This window comes from Ovis canadensis, chromosome 2 (genome assembly GCF_042477335.2).
Source record: "Ovis canadensis isolate MfBH-ARS-UI-01 breed Bighorn chromosome 2, ARS-UI_OviCan_v2, whole genome shotgun sequence".
NCBI lineage: Eukaryota > Metazoa > Chordata > Mammalia > Artiodactyla > Bovidae > Ovis > Ovis canadensis.
In genome coordinates, this window is record NC_091246.1 from 226,236,946 (window position 1) to 226,264,712 (window position 27,767).

General features: G+C 55.3%; 1 protein-coding gene and 1 long non-coding RNA gene across 2 annotated transcripts; one reads left to right on the forward strand and one right to left on the reverse strand.

The window, feature by feature from the left end:
- Positions 1-269: 269 nt before the first annotated feature.
- On the reverse strand, positions 270-7,620 carry LOC138432889 (uncharacterized). Its single transcript, XR_011254033.1, has 4 exons — positions 7,461-7,620; positions 2,612-2,771; positions 2,394-2,437; positions 270-1,165 (listed from the first exon to the last, which is right to left on the reverse strand). It is a non-coding gene; the product is annotated as an uncharacterized lncRNA (long non-coding RNA).
- On the forward strand, positions 6,936-20,460 carry WNT10A (Wnt family member 10A). The gene is made up of 4 exons (XM_069574555.1): positions 6,936-7,555; positions 8,600-8,862; positions 16,229-16,608; positions 19,287-20,460. The coding sequence occupies exons 1-4, from the start codon at positions 7,446-7,448 to the stop codon at positions 19,782-19,784; spliced, it is 1,251 nt and encodes a 416-aa protein (XP_069430656.1). The 5' UTR covers positions 6,936-7,445; the 3' UTR covers positions 19,785-20,460.
- The last annotated feature ends 7,307 nt before the right edge of the window (positions 20,461-27,767 follow it).

The following is a 27,767-nucleotide window of genomic DNA, read 5'->3' on the forward strand; positions in this document are numbered from 1 at the left end:
GGTGGTGAAGAGTCCCAGATCCTGCCCTTGGCATTATTCTTGTTCACCCTGGTGTACATCTAGGGTCTGTATCTGCAAGCTGGGGGAGAACTGGGATCCCCTTTAATGAGCAGACTGAGGGGATCTAGGGAAAGAGGACCAGAAGCCTCTGGTGGTGTGCTGAGTTCTCAGGTCAGCCCTTGTCCTAATTCTGGGTGGAGGCAGTTTATTTGTTTTTCTGTTTCTGGGAAATTTGAGGGTAGACTTATAAGGCCACCCAAACTCAAAAGTTAACTTTATAAACGGTAGAATATGATGAAAATGTCCTTAGTAACATCAGATTTTGTTGTCATCAAACCAACTTCACCCCCACTAACATTGAAAAAACTTAGAATGGCATTTCCAATCAAACTTAGAGGGAGGTGAAGCAAAGCTGTCCCAAGGTTTCTCTTGGTATCCAACCACATTTCTGCCTTTCTGATTCCTCTTGGAAAGCTAATGGTGAGGGTAAAGGGACAGAGGAAGATTTGGGGTTCTGGGTTTTCCTGAATTGAGGGTAAGGCCCCCATCTTTCTCCAGAGAGAATGGAAGAGGACATAGCTAAATGGCCGGGATTCGAAGCCCCCAATGTCCCCACAGTCCAAAAACTGCAGTGGAGAATGACTCTCCCATCAAGGTATGCAGAGCAAAGCATGAACATTAGATTCAGGCACTCTGGGTTGGAAACCAGTGCTGTTGCGTAGAAGTTTACGATATAGGCCATCTTAGTTCCAGTGTCTTTACCTATGCAGTAGGAATATCATTGTTTCAGTTATCCATTGCTGCATAACAAACAATCCCAAAGTAATTATTCCTCATGATCCTTTAGGTCAGGAATTTGTCAGGACTCAGCTGGGTGGTTCTGCTCTTTGTGACAGAGCTATTGGTTGTAATCATCCACTTGGCTGATTCTGCTGGTGGCTCTGCTGGGATGGATAGTCCAAAGGCTTCACTCGTGTATATCCAGTGTCCCAGAGTTTCTCCAGTAGCCTCCTTCTCTCCAGGTGACTAGCTTGGGCTTCCTTACAGCATGGTGGCCACAGCATAAAGTTGAATTTCAAATTATATTGTGCCAAACTTGAAGGCAGAAACTGCAGTGTCTTCTTAGGGTTCAGCTTTGGAAGGTACCCAGCATCACTGTCATTCCCTTTTGGTTGACACAAGTCACAGAACCAGCCAAAATTCAAGGGGAGAGAAAACGGACTCCACTTCTCAATGTGCTGAGTGTGTGCTAAGTCACTTGGGTCATGTCTAGTTCTTTGCGACCCTATGGACTGTAGCCTGCCAGGCTCCTCTGTCTGTGAGATTCTCAGTAGGACAAGGGCAACTTGTTACACCCATCATAATCTATCCACATCCTTATATAATTTTAGGGATGACTGTTTGAGATATGCAAAGCACTTAGCATTTGATACAATATTTTATGTCAAGTTTGTATTTAATAAATGGTAGTTACTGTGAGAAAGGGGATAGAGAGCTGATGCTTTGCAGGCATTGGGCAGGACTTGACTGCAAATGAAGATACCCAACTCAAACTAACTTAGGCCAAAAGGAGTTAATTAGTGGATCTCATACCTGGAAATGGTTGGATGGCATCACTGATTCAATGGACATGAACTTGGGCAAATTCCAGGAGACAGAGGGACAGGGAGGCCTGAGGGCTGCAATCCATGGGGTCGCAAAGAGTTGGACATGACTTAGCGACTGAACAACAACAAAAATACCTGGGAAGTCCAGATAAGTCTGAATTCAGGCACTGCTGAGCCCAGGGGCCCAAATGATTGACATCACCTCTCTCTCTCTCACCCTGACTCCCAGGTCTATTGTTTCTACTTGTCTCTGTCTCTCTTCTCATACTGTCCGTGTTTTCTCCTGCTGCAGACAGACTTCCTCTATATGGCAGCCTTGTGTCTACATTCACTGACCCCAGAAAAGACCAAAAAAGAATGAAATTCCCAGCAGAAGTCCTAAGGAAGCTGAGATCAGGTCAGCTTGACCCGCTTGCCTATCCTTGAACTAATAACAGAGCCGAGTGGGGTGTGTAGGAGGGAGACTTCCCTGGCGGTCCTGTGGTTAAGACTCCATGCTCCCCATGCAAGGGCCATGGGTCCAGTCAGTGGGAACTAAGATTCCACATGCTGCATAGTGCAGGAAAAAAAAAAAAAACGAAACTAGTGTCCAGGGAAATGTACCACCATGACTGGCATTGTAGCCCCCCAAGAACCACAGGGAATTGGGGCGCAGCGAGGAGAGATTTCTCCAAGTGAAAGAGAGGGAAGGGGAACTCATCCTGGGTATGACAGACCCTTTATATGACTTCCAGGGCATCAGCCCTCCCCTGACAATACCCCCTACACACACCTGTGTGACCTCACCTGGTTCGGCCCTCGAAGATCACATCAGCACCCTGGAGTGAAGCCTGTATGGAGAGGAAGTATTAGGCTGCAGTGAGAAGGAAAAGACACTTGGGTTTCCTTTTCTTTTTCAATCTTCTTCCTCCTGGCTCCCTCAAGTCAAATACCTGAGCTTCAGGGAAGTATCATGGAGAATTCAGACTCAGAATCTTTTGAACTAAGGGGTTTGGCTAACTTACCAAGACAGGAGAATGGAGCCAGCATTGTGGGTCCATGGAAGAAAAATGAAGCACTGTACAGGATAGGGTTTTTATTCACATTTCTGCCTTCTTCAGGCTAAGCACCAAAGAATTGATGCTTTTGAACAGTGCTGGAGAGGTCTCTTGACAGTCGTTTGGCCTGCAAGGAGATCAAACCAATTAATTCTAAAGGAAATCAACTCTGATTACTCATTGGAAGAACTGCTGCTGAAGCTGAAGCTCCAGTACTTTGGCCACCTGATGTGAAAAGCCTGCTCATTGGAAAAGACTCTGTTGCTGGGAAAGACTGAAGGCAGGAGAAGAAGGAGACAACAAGATGGTTGGGTGGCATCACCAACTCAATGGACATGAGTTTGATTAAGCTCCAGGAGACGCTGAAGGACAGGGAAGCCTGGGTGTGCTGCAGTGCATGGGGTCTCAAAGAGTCAGAACAGACTGAGCGACTGAACACCTGCCTCCCCCACTGCAAGAGTTCCCTGGCTGGGTGCAACACTTACTGTTCTAATAAAAAAAAGTCTCCTGCACTTTTCTCAGAGGCCACCAGAGGGTGCACAGAGCCCAGCTTCCCTGTTAACACGGCCCACAGATAGGACCTGCAGGACATCTGGGGAACTCAGAGTTGTCAGTAAGACAGGGTAGGATGAAAAGGAAGTAAGGAGACCCACGGACAGCTAGATCAAGCTGCTAAGGATCCAGACTGTCTGAGACCTCTAGGCTGACCCAGATGTAGGGCTGGGATGCCTGCCTCTGTCTCTACCGCCGGGTTCTGGTGCGGGGTGGTGGCAGGGGGGCAGTGATATGGGGTGTGGGATGCTGGATTTCCTCTTCTGTGATGCTAGGGAGGACAACTGAGGCAGTGGCAGGAAGAAAAAGGAATTCAGTGGACATAGCATGAGAACAGTGGCGGGGGGGAGGGGGCGGGGGTCGGGCATAAAAAGGCCTAGTTTGCCAGCTCGAGCTGGGCCAAGTCAGTTCCCCTCTCTGAGCCTGTCTCCCCGTTATGAAGTGAGGCTACCTGGTAGCACATGGTAAGAGTGCTCGCAGTCTTTGAACGGGCACTCGTGTGCTGGCGTCCATCTTCTGTGACCCTGGAGAGTGGGAACTACAGCAGGAGTCTGGGAGCTGCCTTCTATGAAAGCTGAGAGTGGCGGCCCAGAGGGACCGTTTTGACCATTATCCTGGCCCTCTTTATGCTCGGAGGTGGCTCTGCATCACTGCCCTGAGGACTGGGATAGGGGCTGGAAGCAGAACTCAGAAATGCCCCAACACCATGACCACCCCACCTCCCCCGTCTTGCTCACCCAGCTGCCCAGCCTCAGGCACAGTCTGAGCCACTGAGGTCCCCCGCTGGCTGAGTGGCAGGGGACATGTGGAACTGGGGAGATGGGGGAAGAGCACAGAGGCGCTCCAGATGTGTTCGTGACCACATCAGGGAACGCCGGAACAAACAGGCAGAAGGGCAGGGAGGCCGGGAGGAAGGCCCAGGACTCAGGAAGCTCTTCCCCTCCCCTTCCGGACCTAACACACAGGGGTCTAGGAGACTGGAGCTGCCGGCTCTACCCCCTTCCTTACCTTCCTGAAGGGGCCATGGTCCTTGAGGCCTGGACAAGAGGACAAAGAGCTGCCTTGTCACCCTGGGGCTCCTTGTCTCCCTTCTTCACAAAGCTAACCTTCTCCAGCAGAGCATCAAGACTGAGCTTGGACTGGGCTCAGCTGGGGTGGTGGGGGTCCCACCTGTTCTCACCCTGGTGCCTCCCTGGCCCTCCCTTCCCCGAAACCTCCGATGGAGCCGCCACAGCTGGAACCATTCTCCGGCGGTGCTGCCTTTCATCCCTGGTCTCCCCCACCCCCAGTGGCCCCTGTAATTGTGGTCTCAGGCAGCGGCTGTGGGGGCTGGGGCTAGGCTGAGGGCCAGAGCCCAGGGCAGGGCCAGGGCGGGGCTTGGGGGCTGCTGATAGGGGCTTGCCCATGGCATGGGTCTTGTGGGGTTGGGGCTCCAGCAGCAGACACCCTTTCAGGGTTTCATCTTCACATATGCCAAGGCCATGGGCCCACATAAGCCTTCACTTCCTGGGGCTAGGGAGAAGCACCCCAGACGGGGCACTCCTGGACCCTCATGACAGCAGGCTAGTGCCATGCTTGAGTGCCAGCAAGGCTTGGGCATTGTTTGGTTCCTGGAGTTTTCAAAGAAAGGGTCTTCTCCCTCTCCCTTACATTTCTGTATTTCATGAATAGTGGAGGGTAGGGGAGCAAAGAGATCAGTCTTCATCTGATGAAGGCCAAAGGGAAAAAAAAATCAGCCACTAAACCAGGTCAGTGGCATTTCCCAAACGTGGTCCCCTTGAAAAGCACTTGAGACATTGTTTAGAACTGCAGACCCCCAGGTCTTCCCTCTGGAAAGGCTGATTCAGCTTCACAGAGCCCAGAATTGGAATTTCCCGCAACGGCCTACCCCAGGGGAAACGTACAATGCATTAAGCGTGGGACACCCTGGTGTGAGCGCTAGATGTGAAGTAAGGAGGTCTGCAGCCTGGATTATGAATCCATTGCTCGAGCCTTTCTGGGCCTCAGTTTCCCCAGCAGCAAATGGGAGTATGGCTCCCCAGTCTGGCTTGTCCCTGCTGGTGCCCTCTCCCACTCTGGGCTCACGCCTCCTTCCTGGGTTGAGACTGGTTCTGCCCTGCCCCTCCCCATACCCTTCCCAAACTTTAGACCCAAGCTGTCGCTCTTCCTGCAGCCTGGTAGGGGAGAGTGGGGAGGGCAGGGGGCGGCTGGGGTCAAACCCGGCTCTGGCTGACGCAGACTGCTCCCTGCCCCCGGCTGTTTCCCTGCTGTCCAGCCAGACTGCTCCCCCCACTGCCCCACCCCCACCCCCAGCAGCCTCAAGCCCTTAATTCCTGACAGCTGCGGTGGCTCCCGGCAGAGATGGGGGAGAGGAGGAGGGAGATGCCGTCAGCCTGCTGTTGCTCAGGCCACCACCACCACCTGACAGTCTGGGGACAGGGAAGGCCCCACCCCTCTCGTTTGATTCCCCAGGGGGGTGCCGATTCCAGGAATGGGCCCCTTTTTGTCTCTGAGCCCAGAGGCTCTGGTAGTTTATCCTTGAGCCAGGAGGGGCTCTCTTCAGAGAGGGGGGCAGTGAGGTTAGGAGGGAAGCATATGTATAGAGTGAGAGGCCTGTGCCCATTTTACAGAGGGGGATGTCAAGGCCACAGTGGGAATAGGTTTTGCTATCAGGGCGCAGGTTAGAGCCAGAAACAGAAGCTGGAGCCTCTGTCCCCGACTCTCTGGCTTTCGGGCCCTTACCTGTGTCCAGTACACTCATCCTGCTAGGCGAACCTAGTGTTCAGCTGGGATGTGAGGACAGAAAAGAATCCCAGAGAGGCGTGGCCCTGAGCCAGGAAGCTGGTGTTTGGGACCTCCCAGAGGACCAAGAGGCAGGGCCAAGGTGAGACCTGGGATATCTACAGGCTGGGCATGGGGAAGGAGGACTCACTGTTGGGACTGCTGCTGCTATGCTCAAGTGGGCTTTGATCCAGCTCTTCCACTAACTTGCTGGGTGACCTTGAGGAGGTCATGACCCTCTCTGAGCCTCAGTACTTTCTTATGAAATAAAAGGGGATAAAATAAGATAACCTCAAAGCACACTTTTAGGGTTAAAAGGCTCTCTAATCCCTCCTCTTAGGGTATGCCACCCCTGGATGCTCTGCTCACAGACAAACATTCACTGGAGTCCCAGGACTTTTACCTTCACCGGCTCATTGATGAGACGAGGTGGGTCTCATTAACCTCATTTCACTGAGGCACAGGGTGGTTTGGTGTCCAGGAGGCACCTGTTGAAGGTCACACGCCAACAAGAGCGAGATGGGGGGGTGTGCTGCTAACCTCCTCTGCAGGACCCCACACCTGCCTCAGCAGCCAAGCCTGGGAAGTCCCTCCTGAGGTGGGGGAGGCAAGCAGAGGGCCAGCCCCTGCAGGTGTGTATATGCGGTGGGGGGTGGGAGGCGGGGGATGGCTCCCCAGCAGCTGCGGCTCAGCCGGGCGCACACACCTCGCAGTAACACACACCTTCCCACACAAACCAGCCAGCCGGCTCACTGGCACCGCCCTGGGCCTGATAGCAGACCCCAACACCTCTTCTTCCCGCCCCTCCCCGCACGGTCTGCACCGAGGCTCCCACCCCAATGCTGAGCAGACACAGTGGCCTCGGGAGGAGTACACGCCTCTGCCCCCCTCCCCCGTCGTCGTGACGTCACGTGGGGTAGAGCCCTGAGACTCGGGGAGTTGGGGGGGGGGTGAGGAAAGGGGAGGCGGCCGAGCTCCCTGAGCCGGGACAGTCACTCACTCTTTTGGGCGGTGGGGCCGGGCACAGACAGCGCCGCCCCCCCAACTCCCCCCACCCCGCCGCCCGCCTCGCAAGCCCTCGGAAGCACAGGCTCACCGCGCTGTGCTCTGGGGGCTCCCTGGCACCCCAGCCCCTCTTCCCTAGCCCACAGCACCTCCGGGCCCCCCTTACACTCAAGAGGCACCAGGCGTTGTTGCAGGGGGGCCTCGGGAAATTCCCCGAACCCCTGTGCCAGGAGGTGCCCGGTGCGCCCGCCCGCCCGCCGCCCCCCCCCCGAGGGCGGTGCCCGGGGGCGCTGCCCCATGGAGCAGGGAGGCGGGCACCGTCTGCTCCGGGAGCCGTGACCCGAGTCGGAGCTGTGTGTCGCAGCCGCCCCGACCCCCCGCGGATCATGCGCCGTCGCCCCTGGCTCGCCGGTCCCACCGGGCTGTGAGCCCCCAACTCCTGGCCCATCACGGCCTGCGCGCGATGGGCAGCACTCACCCTTGCCCCTGGCTGCGGCTCCGACCTCGGCCCCAGCCGCGGCCCGCGCTCTGCGCTCTCTTCTTCCTACTGCTGCTGGCTGCCTCCGTGCCCAGGTGAGCCCTCACCTTATGCCCCGCCCTCCTGGAGAGTTGGGACCCCCAGCCACAGGGACCTCTGCGCGCCTGCTGGGGCAGGGGACCCTGAAAGGAGGGAGGGACGGTGTCACAGTAAAGTGTTTGTGACCAATGAAAAGAGTACTCTCACAGGAGGGGGTTGAACTGGTGACAGACTAAGGGCAGGCCAGGGAGACAGGGCAGTGCCCGGAAGAGTGATGGCTACTAGAGGGGAAAGTGTGTGTTTAGTGGGCAGCAAGTGCCAACCTGGAGTCCCTGCTATGCTGGGGGTACACACCTCACCCCAGGAGTAAGCTCAAATTGCCAAGCTTTACCTTAGAGATTGCCCCTAGGCAGAGGCAGAGGTTGGGAGCCCAAAGGGGGTCGCCCAGGTGGGGTCAATGAGAGATGGCAGCTAGAAGGATTCTTAGGGTGCATATGCCTCTGTGTGTGTGTGTGTGTGTGTGTGTCTTTCTGTCTGTGGTCAAGTGAGCCCAGCAAGCTGAGTTGTAAACAGCAGTCTGTGTGTGCACATGTGTGGATATGAGGGCTCATGGATCAGTGTATGTTCAGATGAACATGTGTGTGAACTTGTGAGTGTCCATGTGTATGTATATAACTATGTCTGATGAAGTGTACATGTGGGTAAGTGTTCCTGCATCTGTGTGTCCACTTCAATGTGTGTAGAAGTGTGTCTGCATGAATGTGACTATCTGAAGCATGCCGTTGGGAGTGGTCTCTGGGAGAACGCTTTGAGAGCATCAGTGCCTGGGGATGTACTTATGAAATACTCTGTGCGAAGGCATACCGGATGTGTGTCCATTTGCACATGTTAATCGGTGTGGGTGTGCAGCCCGGTGGGCTGTCTTGGAGAGGAGGATAGTGAGAAGGTTGAGAAAAAGAGAGTGCTTTGGGGATACGCTGATAGGCTCAACCCTCGAAAGCAGGGGTTGGAACAGAGCCTTTGGGACAGAGTGTGTATAGTTAGATGGGGCCCTCCTAGCCCCTCAAACGCTCACCCACCCCAAACCCACCTGCCTGCAGGTCTGCACCCAACGATATCCTGGGCCTCCGCCTCCCCCAAGAGCCCGTGCTCAACGCCAACACGGTGTGCCTGACATTGCCAGGCCTGAGCAAGCGGCAGATGGAGGTGTGTGTGCGCCACCCTGACGTGGCTGCTTCAGCCATCCAGGGCATCCAGATTGCCATCCATGAGTGCCAGCACCAGTTCCGGGATCAGCGCTGGAATTGCTCTAGTCTCGAGACTCGAAACAAGATCCCTTATGAGAGTCCTATCTTCAGCAGAGGTAGCTGCCCCTCACCCCTCACCCCTTACCCTTGCCCTGCCCACCCCATTCAGCACCCTCACTCCAGAACTGATCTGCCAGCTATCAAGCTGGCAAGCTCCCCAGGTGCTCATCTCTTGGCCCGTGTTGCTCTCCTCTTGCCTCTTTCTGCTCTGGGCAAGTCCATGGTTGGGGGAAGTGCGCAGTCAGACAAACGGGGCAGATGTGGCTCCAGACTGGGCTGTGTGGGATGCAGGTGGCAGGTTTCATGCCTGAGAACTGAACTCCTGGGTTATCCTGCCCAGAGACTGACTCTGTGTAACTCAGGCCCAGGAAATACCCATATCTGTCACCTGCCTCAATTTACCCTATACCCAACTAGTAAACAGCATTTAGGATGGAGGGCCTGTGATGAAGTACCCAGAATCCACACGAAGAGGGGTCAGGGACCTTTGCCCAACAGTGTAGGTGAGGGAAGCCTAAGCAGGTAAAACTATACTTTTGCAGAAGCCTTTCCCAGTGGGGAACACCACCAGCCTCTGTGTCATCCTTGCTGCCCTGCAAACCCTCTCTGAATCAGAGGCACTGGGTGTGTGCCTGTCTTCTGCCCAGTAAGCTTCGCTTATGGTTCTGCCTATCCCTTTTCCCCTCATGGTTGGGAGAAGCTGCAGCCTACTATCTGTTCCCCTCCCTGGACTTTTGGGTGACCCACCTGGACAATCCCTAGAGTGGCTTGGGCTGGAGATGGCAGGCGCTTTCCTCACTCAGTTCCACTCACACCCACCTCCTTCCCTGGTATCTTAAGCTTTGATTCGGGTCTTTGGAAAAAGATGGGGGTCTTGCCTCCTGGATGGGCCTAACTGGGTATATCTCTCCTCCGTGCAACTACTTGGGTGGGACAGCGTGGAGACCTGACTCCTTGGGGCTTGTACGATTCTCAGGTGACAGCAGAGAAGGCCAGGTACCCCTGTACTCGGTGCCCTTTGGGCCCAGGGGCTTTTGGGAGAGTCAGACTCTAATGTACCCTAATTTCAGAAAGAACAGTCAGGGGCATTCCCTGTCCACCAGGACCTCCCCGCGCATCCCGGAGCCCCCAGGTCAGGGTCCACCCCAGCTTTCCCCAGCCCAGCCCCTTGCCGCCCGCCCCGCCCCCGCGCGCTCTCCCTGCTCCCTCCCCCGCGCGCCCGGGGCGCTGTTTCTCCCCGGCCGAGCCCAGCCCGACGCGTGTGGCGGCATGCAGCCGCGAACTAATCCCCGCGGGCCGCGGCAGACGGCTCCCGGCCCCAGCCGCGCGCCTCTCAAAGAGGGCGACCCCCCCCTCAACACCCCGTCCCGAGCTCCCGCCCCGCCCGCCCCGCCGCCCAGGAGCCCCTCCCGCCATCTGCCCGGAGAGGATGCCCGCGACCCCCGGCCGATGGGCCTGCCCAACTCCGGCCCGGCGCCCCGCCCTGTCCGCCCCCGCTGCCGCCTGGCTCACGGACGCGAAGTGACAGGCCCCTGCATCTCTCCTGCCCCGGCCGGGCCGGGCCGGCGCTCCCCGCTGCCGCGCGCCCGAACCCACTCCGGGATTCTGGGTCACCCGCGCTCCCCGAAGTCCGGTTCTCGCCAGCGCTGGCCTCGAGTTTGCTCCGGGTTCCGCTCTCTGAGGACTTGGGCAACCGTGTCTCTTATGGGGAGGCGAGGCTAGCTCTCCGCCCCTCTTCCCGGGGCCTCGGTGTGCCCTCTTTCTCTCTGGTCCTCCTGCCCCCTCTAGGCCGAGTGAACCCAGGCGCCCCGACTGCTTCGACGAGGCGGGGGGGCCCGTTCGGGCTGGTGGAGGACACGGGGGCTTTGCAGCTTGGGGGAGAGTTCGGAGCGGTGGAACCCCGCGGGATTGGCGCTGTGCCAGGCGCTCCCGGGTTCACCTGCAGTTTAATAAGCGGGAGGTGAGCTGGGGGGACGGGTAGGGGGGGAGGTGAGGTGTGGAGGGGGGAGACTTGCCGGGGCTAGCCGGCGCGGGGCGGCGCCCAGCGCGGGGAGGGGGCGGGACAGCGCCGCTCCTGGACTCCTGCAGGGAGGCTGGGCTCCTGCCTTTGGCCTCACAACACCGGCCTACCTCTGTGGCTTCTGCCTCTCCCCCCGCTCCCACCTCCCCCATTGCAACACCTCATTTCTATCTTTCTATCCTCCTCGGAGGATGGCCTTCTCTGAGGGCTTCTGGAAAGAAATGTCCACCACCCACCCCTCTCCTCACCTCCCAAGGCCACCGTTGCCCTGCCTCACTCACTCCACACTCTTCTGGGACCATTTTCTTGGCCCATCACCTCAAGGGCTAGCTAAATTTGAATCCCATGGGCCAGTCTTGGCGGTAAGGAGCCCCTGGGCTGGATTCTTCCCCCAGTCTCCCTTCTTTTCAAGACATAGATTGTCCATGAGGAGATCGGGTGACCCCAGTTTCCCCACATGGAGTATCAGTAGGATGACCCCTCTTCTGACCCTGGCTGCCGATGGAGTTCTCTTAAAGGTGCACTTGGGCTTCCCAGGTGGCTCAGTGAGTAAAGAACCCGCCTGCCAATGCAAGAGACATAAGAGACGTGGGTTTGATCCCTGGGTGGGGAAGATCCCCTGGAGGAGGGCATGGCAACCTACTCCAGTATTCTTGCCTGGAGAATCCCCATGGACAGAGAAGCCTGGTGGGCTACGGGCCATGGAGTTGCAGAGTCGGGCAGAAGTGACTTAGCATGCACATGCATGGCAGAAGTGACTTAGCATGCACATGCATGCCGCCGCGCGTTTAAAATTCAGAGACTGCTACCAGGAGGTGGTCCCCCAGGTCTTCCACCTGAGTGCTGTCACTGTCATCTAATTGTCCTGACACTTTTCCTGCGATGGATTGGCTGAAGGGATGGAGTTCTCATGTAGGAGGTAGAGGGAAGGGTGTTTGAGCACCTGGAGTGGGTGCTAGGGAAGCAGGACACACAGTAGGGCTTTCCCCAACTAAGCAGAGGGAGGTGGGGCTGCTGGAACCTGGGAGTTGGGAGGCAGGGAGAGTGGGGTCTCTAGGGGACTAGAGTCCTAAATAAACTGTGAGAGGACCACCCCCATCTCAGAGGCAGCTGTGACCCAAGGATCCTGATATCCCCAGCTTTCAGTTCTGAGGACTCACACGTTGGTGCTTGGGTGGGTGAAATGCTGGACAAACTTGGCTAGAAGGGGCGGCTCTTTATTATGTGGATTAAAGAACTCCATCTCTTACTCAGGATGCAGGGACCAGAGGGAGATTTGAGGAATGGGCTGTTTAGAGCTGGACTTGGGCACTGGAGTTAGAGGGGATGAGAGGACAGGGACAGATGTGGTGGAGAGAGTAGATTCACGCAGCAGGTCCTGGAGCACTGGCACAGTTTGGGTATTGCCCTCCCTAAGGCCCAGACTCATTCAGAATGGATGGAAAGAGGGGGTGTGAGGCTCTGCAGTAAGCCAGGCTCCCAGCCCAGGAGAACCCAGCAATTTGAGAGTCTAGCCTCTGCTCTCCAAGGCCCTGGCTCTTTGTCTCCCACCTCCCTTTTACATTCACCCTCAGGGAGTCTTGTTTTTATGTGTGGGCTTGGGATATGTGATGGTACTCACATGGGGAGACTGAGGCACAGGCAGCCATATCCTAATGATTATCCTAACCATAATCTTAATCATATCCTAACAGGATCACCTAAGTCCTGTTATTCTCGTTTGTCTAGGCAACCCCTTGGACTGTAACCCACCAGGTTCCTCTGTTCATGGGGTTTCCCAGGCAAGAATAATGGAGTGGGTTGCCATTCCCTTCTCTGGAAGGAGACCTTCCCAACCCAGGGATCGAACTAATTACCCAAAACATATTAAGTACTTGCTGTGTGCTGATCACTGTTCTGAAGCACTTTATCTGTACTGTAGGGTCTTCAAACAAACCCCACGCACTAGGTTCTATCATTATCCTCCTTTTATAAAGGAAGCTTAGTCCTTTATAAAGGAATGCCATTAGTCACACAGCTTGTACATGAGCTGCAGAGCCAGGACTCAAGTGTAGGCCAGCTGTTCTTAGAGATAGCACTCAACCCCCTGCATAATGCCTCCTAAGCTGCAAGGCCACCATGACCTCCTACCTGATGCCCAGAGGTGAACTGGTATGATGGAGAAGTAATCCAAAAAATGGAGCTGGCATGCACACATGTACACACGCACTCTCACACACCAACACCCACCCATAGTTGTGAAGATGTGATGCTGCATCAGTGTCACCCCTAAGTGTTCCCACATATAGGCAACCCTCTCTCTCTCTCCCAGGCCGAGAACATGAACATGCACAGATTATTTGCACACAGATTATTCGTGTGGAGGGAATGGAGACCAGACTTCTCCACCTCTTCTCCTTCTTTGACTTGAATGGGCAGGTCCCAAGCTTCTCTAAACCTTCCTAGTTCCCACCGGCTCCCGAGTCCTCTCTCCTCCACACTTCCCTGCCCTCCAAACCTCCTCCCCCAGCCCCTTCCTGGCCGTTGGCTGCGTCCTGTAGCAGCAGCTGACTCCAGTTAGATGCTGGCAGTCCCTGTCCCAGATCAAAGGCAGGGCGGCTAATTGTGCGTCTTAACGAGCCCCCACCCCCCAGTGCTCCGGGCAGCCCAGCTGGCCAAGGCCCCACCCCTCTCCCCCTCCAGCTGGCCAGATGGCACTGTGCCTGCGTCTGCCCCAGACAGTTGGGGCCAGGACCGAAACTGGGGCCCAGAATGGGAGCTGGGGGCAGACCCAATGGGCTGGACTTCTCTGAATGCTTGGAGCAGAGGGTGGCCATACAAGCCCTGCCTGGTCACTCCTATATGTGGCTGTGAGAGGTGCCAGAGGCCATGGGGTGGTGTCTTTAGCTGCCTGGGGTCGCTAGGAGTGTTCTCTGTAGACTGTGGGCTACATTTCTCCAGACTCCTCTAGGCCTGCCCTTGAATGTAATGGAGCCTGGAAGATGGTGGTTGGGTTGGCCCAGCACATCTCCTGGGACCAGCAACTTGCTCTTTCCTGGTGTTATGCATAGACAAGGTCAGAGGACTGGGAACTGTGCTATCTGGGTTTCTTACTCAGCAGCAGGTCTTCTGCAGAGCCAAATGTCCTTCGGTAGAAAGTGGCCAGGCCTGGGAGCTGGGAGAGCTGAGGCTGGGCCCAGCTCCATTACCCCTCTTTTGTACAGTGTGTGTGTGTGTGTGTGTGTGTTGGGAAGGTTGCTTTCTGGGCTGCCTCTGGTGGTCTATATATGGCCGTTTGTCCTAGAAGCAGGCTGATGACTCCCCCACCCCAAGCAATAATTGCTCAGGGTCCCACAGATAAAAGGCAAGGGATAAATACAGGGTGTGCGCCTCAGATAGAGTCTGCCTTTCTTTCCCTTGGGCCCCACCTCCCAGGGCATTGTCTACTCTTCTGCAACTCCCACTGGTTCCCAGGGCCCCTTCTGAGGGCTCCTGCCTATTCTCTATTCCTTCCTGTTTCCTCAGAGCTGGTTTTTTCTTAGAAAAGGTCCTGAGACGTCATCAGCTGGAATGAGAAGCTAAAAAGGGATCATCTGCTCTATGGGCTTCTGGTGACCCAAGTGATTTGTTCTCAAGTGGGCCATGAGCTGCAGAGCTCCAGGCCTGGCGGGGAAAACAAGAAAGAGCAATAGCCTGAAACTGCAGCAGCGGTGGGTGAAGTCAGACAGCAGGAAGGAACTTCTCAATAATATCAAGTGTTTATGTAGTCCTTCTTGCCTAGAGAATCCCATGGGCGGAGGAGCCTGGTGGGCAAAGAGTCGGACAGGACACGACTGAGTGACTTCACTTTCACTTTCACTTCATGTAGTCCTTACTAGGAGTAAGGTATTATCCTAAGCATTTTAAATTTCTTAACTCAGTTCTTGGAACAACAATGAGACAGATGTTTTACAGATGAGAAAATTGAGGCACAGAGAGGTCAAGTCACTTGGCCAAGGTCACTCTATTACCAGCTAGTAAGTGGAAGAGCCAAGATTGAAACCCAGGCAGTCTGGCACCAGAGTTCATATTCTTTTACACATCTTGTTTTTTGTTTTTGTTTTTTGCCAGGCAGGGAGAGGGGGACAGGGCCCTGTGACGCAGAGGGTGAGCATTAGGGGTAGGACTGGGTTAGGGTCTCTGTCCAGTCCTGGTTGGCTCTCTGGGGTCAGTGAGGCCTCCAAGTCCTCTCAATCTTGATGCTGAGGTACTAGGATCGGGAGTTTTTCTCCTGAATCTTTGGCCTCTCCTAAGCCATCAGCTCCCAGCCGAGAATTCTGGCTCCCCCACAGGTGTCTATGGCTCAGCCGAATCTCCTGCTCATGTGGGAGCTGTTGTTGCCCTTGGTTTCTTCCGCTGCTCAGACTCTCTCGGGTTCAGAGGCTGGTCAGAGACCTACCCTTCGCCGGTCCTTTCTCAGATGCAGAATGAGATGCAGCTTGCAGGTCCAGAAGCCCAACCCTCCTTTGCAAGTAGGACTCCCCCTGCCACAGACCCAGAGGATGGCTCAAGCTAGGAATGTCAAGGAGGAGGAGCAGTGTAGACAAGTCCTGGGCTCCTGAGAGTCACCCATCGTGGAAGCTTTGCACCCCTGAGCATCTCATGAAGGCATCTACCTTAGCTAACCGTTCATTCTCAGTGTTCAACATGACTACTCTTAACCCCGAGTCAGCAGGGGGCTCACTCCTAGCATCCTTGAGACAATCTCTTCAGCTGACCTGAAGAAACCACAGGCAGGGTGGCTGGGCAATACCTTTTCTGAGCAGACTTTCTGGGATGTCACGTGTGCAGGGAAGGGGGAAATTCCCCTGGCTCTTTTCCCTCCCTCTGGTACCTGGCCATCAGAGGGTGTTCTGTGATGTGCCCAAGCGGGTGGCTGCAGTCAGGATATCTTGGGGCTGGGAACCTTAGGAGGACACCATCTCCTCTTATTTACCCTTCTGCCCATTACCATCCCCTGGGGCCCAGAATTCCATCACTGGTTTTTTTTTTTTTTAGGTTAAAATTTGCTTTCTTTCTGCAGGCTTATCTTAAAATTGCAAATATTGCATGAGAGATAATAACTTAAGTCTTTGATAGCAAAAAAATTTTTTTTTTTTACTAGATAGTGTCTGTCCAACGGGAGAGCTGTAGACACAAACTCTGAGCTTGCCAAGGGTGAAAGGAAAGGAGAGCTGTGGGGAAGATCTCCCCCATTCCATCCTGCCTGCAGAACTTCCGGCAGCGTAATTTCTGCCCCTCTCTATGTCCTTGTACCAGATCCCTCCCCGGCCCACCACTGGGCCTCTGCTTCCCCTCAGTGCTGTGAGAAAGCTGAGCAGGGAGGGCAGAGGGATGGGATGTGAAGGCCCCTCAAAGGCCGTTTCCCGCATTTCTACGCCCAGGTTTCCGAGAGAGTGCATTCGCCTACGCCATCTCGGCAGCCGGCGTGGTGCACGCGGTGTCCAATGCCTGCGCCCTGGGCAAACTGAGGGCCTGCGGCTGCGACGCGTCCCGGCGCGGCGACGAGGAGGCCTTCCGTCGCAAGTTGCACCGCCTGCAGCTGGAAGCGCTGCAGCGCGGCAAGGGCCTGAGCCACGGAGTTCCCGAGCACCCTGCCCTGCCCCCTGCCAGCCCCGGCCTGCAGGACTCCTGGGAGTGGGGCGGCTGCAGCCCTGACGTGGGTTTTGGAGAGCGCTTCTCTAAAGACTTTCTGGACTCCCGGGAACCTCACAGAGACATCCATGCGCGCATGAGGCTCCACAACAACCGAGTAGGAAGGCAGGTGAGCGCCCCACCCCGCTGGGCCGGCTCAGACCCCTTGGCCTAGGGCCCCTCCCCTCCTTCGGGCTCATCTCTCCTCTGGAGACCGTACCACTATCCCTAACTCAGCAGCTTATCGTTGTGTGTGCTTAGTCTCTCAGTCGTGTCCGACTCTTTGCGACCCCATGGACTGGAGCCCTCCAGGCTCTTCTGTCCATGAGGATTCTCCAGGCAGGAATACTGGAGTGGGTTGCTATGCCCTCCTCCAGGGGATCTTCCCAATGCAGGTCTTTTGCAGGCAGATTCTTTACTGTCTGAGCCACCAGGGAAGCCCCAACTTATCATTGCCCCCTCCTAATTTGGTCATCAAATGTGTGTTGGCTAGCTACTGTGTGCCAGGCACCAGACTAGGCCTGGGGCTATGAGGGCAAAACAGTCTCTGCCCTGGAAGAGCTTCCCCTCTGCTGAGCAGCCTGATCCTCCCAGTTCCTGCTGTGAGCAGAGGGCAGAGCTCTGGGTTGCAGTCAGGACCTCCAAGTCTAGGCCTACTCTGCCACTCAGTCTCCTCCCCTATAAAGTTAGAAGATTGAACTGGATGATCCATAAGTCTCCCTACTGTGAATGTTCCATGATTCTGTTTCCCTGTGCTTAGACACCCCTCCTCTCCCAGGCTTTCTGTGCAGAATGAGAAATTCCTGCAAAGGGAGATTCCCTGGGGCCACAGTGGTACTGTTATGTTTTCATCCTCCTTTCTCTGCACCCCCTGCCACCTCTAATATTCATACTCCCTCAAAGGTCATTCATTTTTAAGGGGGGAGAAGAAGGGGGGGAGAAGGAAAGGGAAGAAGAGAAAGGAGAAGAGGGGGAGGAGGATGAAGGAGAGGAGAGGGAGGATGGAGAGGGGAGGAGAGGGAGAGGACAGAAAGGAAGAAACAAAGGGAGGGAGATGTGGAGGAAAGAAAGAAGGGAAAGTAATAGCACACATTCAGTTTATTGAGTCCTTTCTCTGTTAGGCATTGACCTGGAGCATTTTACTGTATATTAGCGTATTTCACTTACACCTACCTATGAAGGTTTTATTATTCACCTCATGTTCAGATATGGAAAGTCAGGCACAAACAGACTAAGAAGCTTGGCTCAGGTGATGCAACTAGTGAGAAAGTGGCAGAGGCAGGATTCATCTCCAAGCAGTTGAGTCCTGAACCCTTTTGTTCTATAGTGTAGTCTATGTGAAGATGCCTCCCTAACCCTCATGGTAGCTCAGCACCATCTTTTATTGGTTACTCAGCCCCCTGTCCCTTCTCTTGGCCCTGCCCAGTCTGCTCAGGCCTTGTGTCTGGCTTCCCCTCACTCTGGCTGGCACTTTCTCCATCTTACTCTCCCTTCTCCTGGCTTCTCAGCCCAGGCCGGTTCACCTCCTTCTTCCACAAAGACTAGAGCTGATTCAGCTCTCCCATCATGACTGAGAGGTGAGGTAAACTGAGGCATATCCACCCTCAGGTCACATCCAGCTCCCACCTGGTTCTGCCCTGTTCATGCAGCTCTTTTCCCAAGCGTCCATTACTACCTCAGCCCATACCAACAGTGCCTCCTCCTCCCTGTTAAACTAGTTAATTAATGGCTGCTGCCTGTGGGAAGCAGATGTTCTGGAGCTGTTGGCCTGGGGAGGCACTGGGCTGCTTTCCACGTGGTGTTGACACCACAGGCTGCACATACAAGCTGCAGAGCCTTTTAAGACTTGGAGGAATGAGGTCCCTCTTTTATGGCCCCATTGCCCAGGTTTGAAGGCCCCAGATCATTGCTTTGTGTTTTTGGAGTGGAGCAGGGGGAGGGGCACGTGGCCAGTTTCCTCTGGGGTCTCTGGTGAGGATAACGTGAAGGGGCTCTTTGGGAGGAGACTCAGGAGAGCAGGCTAAGGGCTGGGCAAGAAGTGGGTAGGTTGTATTACGGTAACTAGCTCCCTTGGAGGCTTGGGAACCTCTCTCTACTTTCCTTCCCCTGGGGGTCTGGCTGTTTGTGTTCCCTTTGGTTCCGTATTCAGGTAGAGCCTTTGGCTCCTCTTGATGCTGTTTCCTAGGAGGAATGGTGGCACTCAGTGCTGGGCAGAATAAGCCCCAGCCTGTATGATGGAGAGGAGGGGAAGGGAAATCTTTCCAGCCCCTGGCCCTCCCCTTAGGCTTCTTGCAAAGTGCTACGGGGCCCAGAGGAAGAAAGGGGCTTTCTCAGATTCCCCACAGTCTCTGCTCACAGCCTGGAGTGAGGCCAGAGGCTTTGGGCTGGGAGGTAGTGGGGCCAGCACACCCCTGCTCCTGGTCCCCACCTGAGGGTTGGAAGAAGAGGGAATTTCCCTGAGGATCTGGGATCCCCCTCAGGAAGCAAGAGCCTCCAGCCCCAAGGGCCCCCTGCAGCTGCTGGGAAAGGCAGTGGGAGAGGAGGGGTGCAGGAAGGAGGGAATTCCCCTGGGGTCTGACCGGTGGGAGGTGGGACAGAACAGCAGACGAGTAGGCAGAACTCTTGTCCTGACTGCCTGGTTGAGAAGCTGTGCCCCGCACCCACCGGCTTCGGGCCTCAGCCTTTGCCTCTGTTCAATGGGAGTTGGTTTGCAAAGCCTCTGAGATTCTCCCAGGCCAAGGTCTGCGTGGGGAGGAGGGCAGTGGGGCCGGCCGCAGGCGTCACCCTCCCCCATGCCTCCCTCTGCAGGCGGTGATGGAGAACATGCGGCGGAAGTGCAAGTGCCACGGCACGTCAGGCAGCTGCCAGCTCAAGACTTGCTGGCAGGTGACGCCCGAGTTCCGCGCGGTGGGGGCGCTGCTGCGCAGCCGCTTCCACCGCGCCACGCTCATCCGCCCGCACAACCGCAACAGCGGACAGCTGGAGCCCGGTCCTGCGGGGGCACCTTCGCCCGCCCCGGGCCTTCCGGGGCCACGGCGCCGCGCCAGCCCCGCCGACCTGGTCTACTTCGAGAAGTCGCCTGACTTCTGCGAGCGGGAGCCGCGCCTGGACTCGGCGGGCACCGTGGGCCGCCTGTGCAACAAGAGCAGCGCGGGCCCCGACGGCTGCGGCAGCATGTGCTGCGGCCGCGGCCACAACATCCTTCGGCAGACACGCAGTGAGCGCTGTCACTGCCGCTTCCACTGGTGCTGCTTCGTGGTCTGTGAGGAGTGCCGCATCACTGAGTGGGTCAGTGTCTGCAAGTGAGCCGACGGCTCTCCTCCCTCAGGCTGCTCCTCTGTGGCGTGCCGTGTTGGCCGAGCATCACCTCGGTTCCTGGGAGTGGAGGCTGGACCACAAGATTTTATAGGAACCTCCCAGCTCTGAGGTCATCAAGACTTCAATCACGGGACAATTCAGGCTTGCTTGGACCTCCCGCACTCACTTCTGTGGTCTCCAGGACTGAGATTTTGCCTCCTGGATCTCTGCCCCAAGCTCAGACAGCTCCAATGGGCTGGGGGTTGCCCCACACTTTAGGGCCGTGTCATCCAGGCATGCTCTGGGCTTGCCTGTTTTATCTCCTCACCCTTTCCCCTGGAGTGGGAGGAAACCAATGAAAGCTGGTGGGTATAGGGAGGAGGAGTACAAAGAAGAAATGGACATCACTGAGCTGAAGTGTTTCTGCAGAGGCCTCAGAGGTTCTTCTCCACCGGCCCCTGTCCCTCCTCGTTCATTTAACAAATATTTATTTTGCACTCTTTGCTGCCTGGCACTCTGTGGGGATGAGAGGTGCTGGGAATACAGATGTGAATAAGAGACAGCACCTACCCTCTTGGAGTTTACATTCTGGCTGGGGAAGATGGGCAATAAACAAGAAAATGCACAAGCAAGGACATTTCAGACAATGCTGTGTGATGTGAAGAAAATAAAGCAACGTGCTGTATGTAGAGTGATTTGTGGGGAGTGGGGCCCCTTTAGATAAAGCTGCTGGTCGGAGAGAACTGCACCCTGAGACCTTATGATAAGGAGAGCTGTGCTAAAATATTTGTGTACAATATGTATGCTAAGTCACTTCAGTTGTGTCTGACTCTTTGCGAGTCCATGGGCTATATGTAGCCTGCCAGGCTCCTCTGTCCATGGGGATTCTCCAGACAATAATACTGGTGTGGGTTGCCATGCCTTCCTCCAGGGGATCTTCCCAACCCAGGGATCAAACCCAGGTCTCTCACATTGCAGGCAGATTCTTTACCATCTGAGCCACTAGGGAAGCCCAAGAATACTGGAGTGGGTAGCCTATCCCTTCTCCAGGGGAACTTCCTGACCCAGGAATCGAACTGGGGTCTCCTGCATTGTAGGCAGATTCTTTACCAGCTGAGCTACCAGGGAAGCCAGAGCCATGCACAAATTGAGGGTTAAGGGCTTTCCAGGCAGAGGCCATGTGAACGCAAAGGCTCTGAGGTCCGAAAGATCTCAGAAGGAACAGCAAAGAGGCCAGTGTGATTGGAGGGAAGAAATCAAGGGACAGATGTCGGAAAGGAGCATCCCAGGTTGGGATAGGGGAATGGGCACATGATGTGTCCTTTCAGGCCAAGCTAAAGAGTTGGGATTTTATGTAAGAAAAATGGGAACCTTCAGAGGGTCTTAGGCAGGCAAGTGTCATGGTCTGATTCCCACATAGATTGCTGTCTGGGGAACTGAATGACTGGGGACAAGTTGACAGCAGAGGGCCAGGTAGGAGAGACAACCAGAGATAAGCCCTGGATTAGATGGGAGGTGGGGAAGTTGGCAAGGGGCCAGATCAGGAACCCTGGAGGCCAGAGCTCTAGCTGTCCACCTTGTGCCTGAGCCCTCTGCCACAAGCCAGGACGAGTGTTGGCCAGCAGCACCCGTCAGCAGAGACAGGAGGCACTCTGAGAGCAGTAATCCTGGGCAAGACCCAGCTCAACCCAGCCAGCCCAGCGCCCCGGGGAGCAGGTGGGGCTAGGAGGCGCGGCTGGGGAGAAGGGTGGCGGGGGAGGGCCAGGAGACTCACTGTCTGGATTCTGGTCTGAGTCCAGGTAGGGGAGGCGGGATGTGTAAGTAAGGCTGGGCCGGGGGGACATCCTTTCTGGGCGTCTTGTGCCCCCAGATCCCCAGCTTGGGGTACCCCTTGGCAGGTCAGTTGGCCTCCCGTCTAGACCCTCGGAAGAACACTGCGGAGCTGGCAGCCTAGGTCCAGTGTTACCCTCTCCTTGGCTCTCAGAGCTGATGTTTTTCTGGAATAGACCCTCAAGGAGGAGGCAGTGGAGAGGGAGGCAGGGTCAGGATCTTGGGGAAAGTACTCTTTGTCAGCTTCATCCAGGCCTCCTGCTGCTCACAGTTGAGAGTCCTGCTGCCTGCCTCAGTTTACCCCAGAATGGCACCCTTCTTGATGAACCAGCCAAGGATGAAGTCTTGTTCCTTTTCCTAGTTGCCAGCCTACATCTCCATACCTCCCTGGCCCTAACTCATGTCTCTGCACCCCTGAGTAGGGGTGAGAAGGAAGGAGGCCCTCCTAGTGATGCACCCCGTAGGCTCACCACCTGGGTGAGCTGGCCCCACTCACTTGCCCTTAGCTCCCTTCCCTCCAACTGCCTGCATCCCAGCAATTCCCAGACATGCCTAAAGCAGCAGGGCCTTCCATATGCTCAGCTCTTCTGCCTCTGGAAAAGACAGGGTTTCTCTCCCCATCCCCCCAAAGACAGCCCCACAGGCAGGCGGGTGAGAGTCCCCTGGGAGGAGGGGTGGGCAGGAGCAGCCAGACACACCTGCCTCATTCCTTTCCTCTTGTTCACTCAGGAGAGAGCTGTGGGGGCTGGGTTACCTGCCTTCTTTCTCCCTCCCATTCAGGGAAGGAGGTAAGGGAGAGGCAATGAAGGCCTGGGGAGGCGCTCCCAACCCCTCTAGCCCCCAGCAGCGTCCACTATATCATTAGCTGCGGCTTCAGCCTCCTCTGCCTTCCAGGCTTTAGGAGGACAGAGCTGGGGGAGGAGAGACTGAAGATGAGAGATACAGAATGAGGTTTGGGATAATGAGGTAGGAGCTATAACACTGTAGAAGGTATACCTCTAGAGGGAGGGGTGAGCCGGGGGGGTGGAGCACTGGACACCAGGTTGTGAGGGGCATATCCCAGTCAAACCAAGTCAAGTCATGGTGAGCTGTTGTTGTTTAGTCACTAAGTTGTGTCCGACTCTTTGTGACCCCCATGGACTATAGCCCACCAGGCCCCTCTGTCCACGGGATTTCCCAGGCAAGAATACTGGAGTGGGCTGCCATTTCCACCTCTAGGAAATGTTCCCAACCCAGGGATCTAACCTGTGTCTCCTACATTGCAGGCAGAGGACATACCGCAGAGCCACCAGGGAAATTCTCATGGTGATCTGATATATGCTAACTTTACCTTGTAAAGAAAGAGAGGGAAAGTTGGAGAAGGAACAAATAGAGTGTTGCCCACTCCCCAACCTCTCTCTGGGTCTGAAGCTGACTAGAGTTGAAAGCAAAGCTGGACCCTACATTTGAAAAGGAGTGTGTGGGACTTGGTTGGGACCCTAAATGGAGATGTGCAGGTAATAAGGGGTGGGAAATGGGGCCCAAGAGGCACTGAGCTTATACACACTGGCTGAAAAGTGAGGCAGAAATCAATGTGCTGATTGGAAATAGGGGAAATAGACTGAACTAAAGTGGGATGGTAAAGGTAAATGGGAGGAAGAACTTGCCAACAGCTCAGAAAGGACCAAGGTTCAGATATGGAAATGAGAACAGAAGGTGGACTAGAGTTCATTCAGATGGGGAGAAAGCCATCCCCACCCCAACACCTTTCACCTTGATGGACATTGGGCCAACTCCTTGCAGGAGGAAAAAGTACCATGGAGCCTGGATGGTCCCAAAGGTTAGAAGGGAGGGACCTAAGAGAGAACGGGTGGATAGATCAGCAAGCAGTGGTGGGGTTAAGGGTCAGGGAGAGGCAGCCAGACTGGAGTGGGGGATCAGAACCCAGGCATCCTGCTTTTCAGTTGCCCAAGGTCCCTGGGCCAGAAAAAAGAAAAAGGGAGAGGCAAAGGCAGAGGCCTCTGCAGCTGTAGGAGGGCCAGGTGGGTGAGAAGCAAGGTCGGGGGCATCCGGGCCCTCCCTTGCCTTCCTCCGAATTAATGCGCCCTTAGCTAGCCCCCGGCAGGGGGCCTTCCACGTTGGAGCTTGGCCAGGCCCTAGTCGAGGCCTCCCTCCTTCGCTCCCCCCGCCCCTTCTCATGTGGTTGCCGGCAGCTGCCTGCGGTCGCCCCAACCCCTGCGCTCAAGGCTCGGGGACTTTCCAACAGGGGAAAAAATGACTTAATGAGAGTGCGAGCCGGGGGCGGGAGGGACAGGTCCCTGTAATCACCGCTCTGCTGTGGGGCCTGCGCGCCTCCGGGCCCTTCCCGGGCTTCCTGCTGCCAGCGGCCCCCTCGGGCTCCGCTGGGGGAGGGGGACGGGCTGGCTCAAGGGGATCCCTTTTCAAGTTCCAGGCTGTTTGGGGGCCCTCCGGCTGCCTTTGCTCCCTAGGATTGTCCTCGCCCCATGATCCCTCGCTGGATTTCGTCCTTGAAGTTGGGGGATTGCAGTCTTTCCCAGGAGCCAGGGTCATCTGCTGATGGATTAGAGGGGTGCCGGATCCGGAGCAGCGCCCTTTTGCCACTTCGCGGCTGCGCACTTCAAAACTCCCCCGGTTGCTGTGGCAACCAGGGCAGTTGAGGTGTGTCCGCGGGGCTGGGAGGCGCCCCCCGCCCTTTTCTCGCCGCCCTCCGGGCCAGGCCCGGCTGCTGCGGTACGCGGGGGTGGGGGTGTGCCGTTACCATGGCAAGGGTGCGCTAGGAGGGCACATTCTTCCCCAGGGTGGGAGCGCCCTGGGGATACGAGAAGGGGGGTGACGGGGGCTGTAGAAAGGGGAGGGGAGAGGGTCAGAACTAGGGAGGAGTCTCGGACAAGACGAACCAGGGCTTTTGGGGTTGGGATGGGGGGTTTGGAATCTGTCCCCCTCCTCCATACCCTAGCTCTCCGGAGACTTCCCACTCTTCTCCCCCAAACTCTCTCTGGGGCTCAAGCCCCTAATCCCCCCAAACTCTCGCTGGGGTTCAAGCCCCTAATCCCCCGTTCTCGGGGAAGGGATCCAACTACCGAACCCGAAGGTCTTTTGGCTTCCTCCAGGGTGGGGAGGGGTTCGCCGAGCCAAGTGTCCATACCCTACGCACCCCCAACAAGCGGATCTGCAGTCCAGACTACGATCCGAAAGCCCTGCAATTAAGCCCCTCGCCCTCCCCTGCGCTGCCCGCCGGTCCTCTGCCAGGCAGGGCCTGCACCGCCAATTACAGAGAGTGCGCAGCAGCGGATCACTCCGGAGTCCTGGAAGCGGCCCGGGGTGGGGACCTGAGGCAGGTCAAGGGGGCGGGGTCCCAGGGGGTAGTCCCTGGCCAGGGGTCCTTAATTAAAGTTTCGGGCTGTGGCCTTATGCCCAACTTCTCCGCTCCAGACAATATGGGGAGGAGAGGTCTACTCGGTGCTCAGTCCTTCTCTGCCTCAGTTTCTTCCTCATGGAACGCAGAAAGAGCGCATGGTGTGTGTGTGGTGTGTCTGAGGACGCAAGAGCTCAAACCCCTCAAGGCCGGCTCTCTTTCCCGCCGCAGACGGCCGCGTGGGTCTCTCTTGGCGTGACGCCCCGCGGGATGGACCGGGTTCTGTCCTGCTGAGCCAGCCGGTACCACGTTTTTCTGGGAATCGGTACATGGCGCCCCCTCTGGGCGGGAGGTTCCCACGCTTCTACCCCCACAATGAAAAACAGTCCCGGAGCCTGCAGGGCAGCGACGTGGGGATCCTGCCACCACATTTGCCCCCCTGCCGTCCCTTCTTCCCTCTCCCCTCGCCTGCGGGTCTGCAGGGGCTAGGGGAGAGCTCAAGTCTCCCGTGGTCCAGCTTCGCACATCTGGCCCGCAGCTGGGACCCGCCCACTTGGAACTGCTGTGGACCCAGCGCCCTCTGTTGGTGCCTAGCGGCGGCGCACCAGCTTTCCGCCTGGACCGCCGCCCTCCTGGGGTCTCGCTCCAGTTCCAAGGATTTCGGGTTTCACCCATTCGGCGCCCCATGCCCTTGCGTATACCCCACTCTCTGCCTCACGTCGCTCCCAAATCCGACTCCTTAGGCTTTTTGCTGTCCACCGGCCGATGCCTCGCTGACTCTCTTTCCTCGGTCCCTGTGTGCTTAAAACCGTGTCCGTGGGACCCAGCTGTCACCCAACCTCCCATCTCAGTCGTTCAGGCTTCGAGGGCAAGTACTGTGGTGAGGTCTCTCTGCGCCCAACATAAAAGTCCGCAAATAGGAACATAATTACATAAATCGCTGCCCATCTGCTGGATGGAATTCCTCGCTGTGCCCTTAAAAATGAGGTGGTTGGAAGTATATTTAGGGACTGAGACTGTCTGCTCTTCATCTAGGAGAGGGTGGGTGTGCAAGATGCAAAATAGCACAAGGAAGGATCCCTCCTTTATTGCAACAAAAAAAATTATAGATGTGAGTTGCATTTATAAAGTCATTAAAATAGGCAGCAAAATGCTAACATTTTTGGATGATGGAATTATAGGTGGTTTAAAATTTTATCTCCCTTTTATCTACATTTTTCATTTACCTTTAATGCACATGTATTACTTGGGCATGATAATAACTTCATTTCCAGAATATTTTTGTTCAAAATGTGGTCATCGAATTACATCATTAGAATATGTTAAATTGTAAAAGAACCCTTTTAAAACTAGGAATTAGGGAGACCTCCTGACAAGAGCTTGGAGAAGGCAATGGCACCCCACTCCAGTGTTCTTGCCTGGAGAATTCCAGGGACAGGGGAGCGTGCTGGGCTTCTGTGGGGTCGCACAGAGGCGGGCACGACTGAAGTGACTCAGCAGCAGCAGCCTGACAAGAGCTAATATGATTATGTCATTGGGATTTCCTTCTTAAAATCATAATGCTTTGTAGGGAAAGCAGGCTTCTGACCTCTGAATTTCAGGGCCCAAAGAACTGAGAAGTTGTCAGAAGGGTCTACAAATCCAAACGCATATCCAGTATTGTTGTGAATGGAATAGCTGATTTATTTTCCATTGTAGTACATAAGTATAAAGATGCTGTCATGATTAACAATGTAGAAAATAGTTTTAATACCTTTTCCCCCGTCTTGATCTTCTTGGATCTCTTTGCAACACTATACATCATGAAATGTCCTCCCCTTAGACATATTTAACCCTTTGGCCCATATGTTTGATGTCGCACTGCCTCATCCTCCTCTCATTCTCCACTGCCTCAGGTACAAAGAACTTTCCCCTTCCCTGAACTGCTTCCTGAAAAAGTTGCCTCAGTTCAGTTCAGTTCAGTCGCTCAGTCGTGTCCGACTCTTTGTGACCCCATGAATTGCAGCACGCCAATGCCTAACATTTTAGCGTACATACTTTAGGGTATATTCCCTCGTGTCTCAGACAGTAAAGAATCTGCCTGCAATGTGGGAGACCTAGGTTCAATCCCTGGGTCGGGAAGATCCCCTGGAGAAGGGAATGGCAACCCACTCCAGTATTCTTGTTTGGAGAATCCCACAGACAGAGGAACCTGGTGGGCTAGAGTCTATAGGATCGCAGAGTCAGACACGACTAAGCTACTAACACTTTCACAAACTTTTCACTTTCTTAATAACCCAATACAATACTCACAATCAGGAAATTAACACTGATACATTAATACTATCTAACTGCCAGATCTTACTGAACTTTCCTCAGCTGGTCTAATGATGAAAGGATCCAGTCCAGAATTACTCATTGCATTTAGCTGTTGTGTCTTCCCAGTCTCCTTCAGTCTGAGACAGTTCCTAAGGTTTCCTTTACTTTTATGACCAGGATGACTCAGAAGACTACAGACCTATTGTATCATAGAATGTCCCTCAACTTGGGTTTATTTGTTGTTTCCTCATGATTAGATTTGGGCTATACAGCTTTATGCAACAATATTACAGATGTGAGTGTTTTACTCAGTGCTTCATTATTCATTTTGATGCTTAGAATTTCCCAGAGTTGGCCAGCTGCCACACTGACTTCTGTCACCACAATTCTTTGAGTACTTCCTTACTTTCTCAAAACAGGATATTCCAGGTTCATCTTGTACTTTCTCTGCTCAAGTGCTGTAACCAGCCATTTCTCCAAGGGACATTTGTTTCTTTTAATGGAGAAAG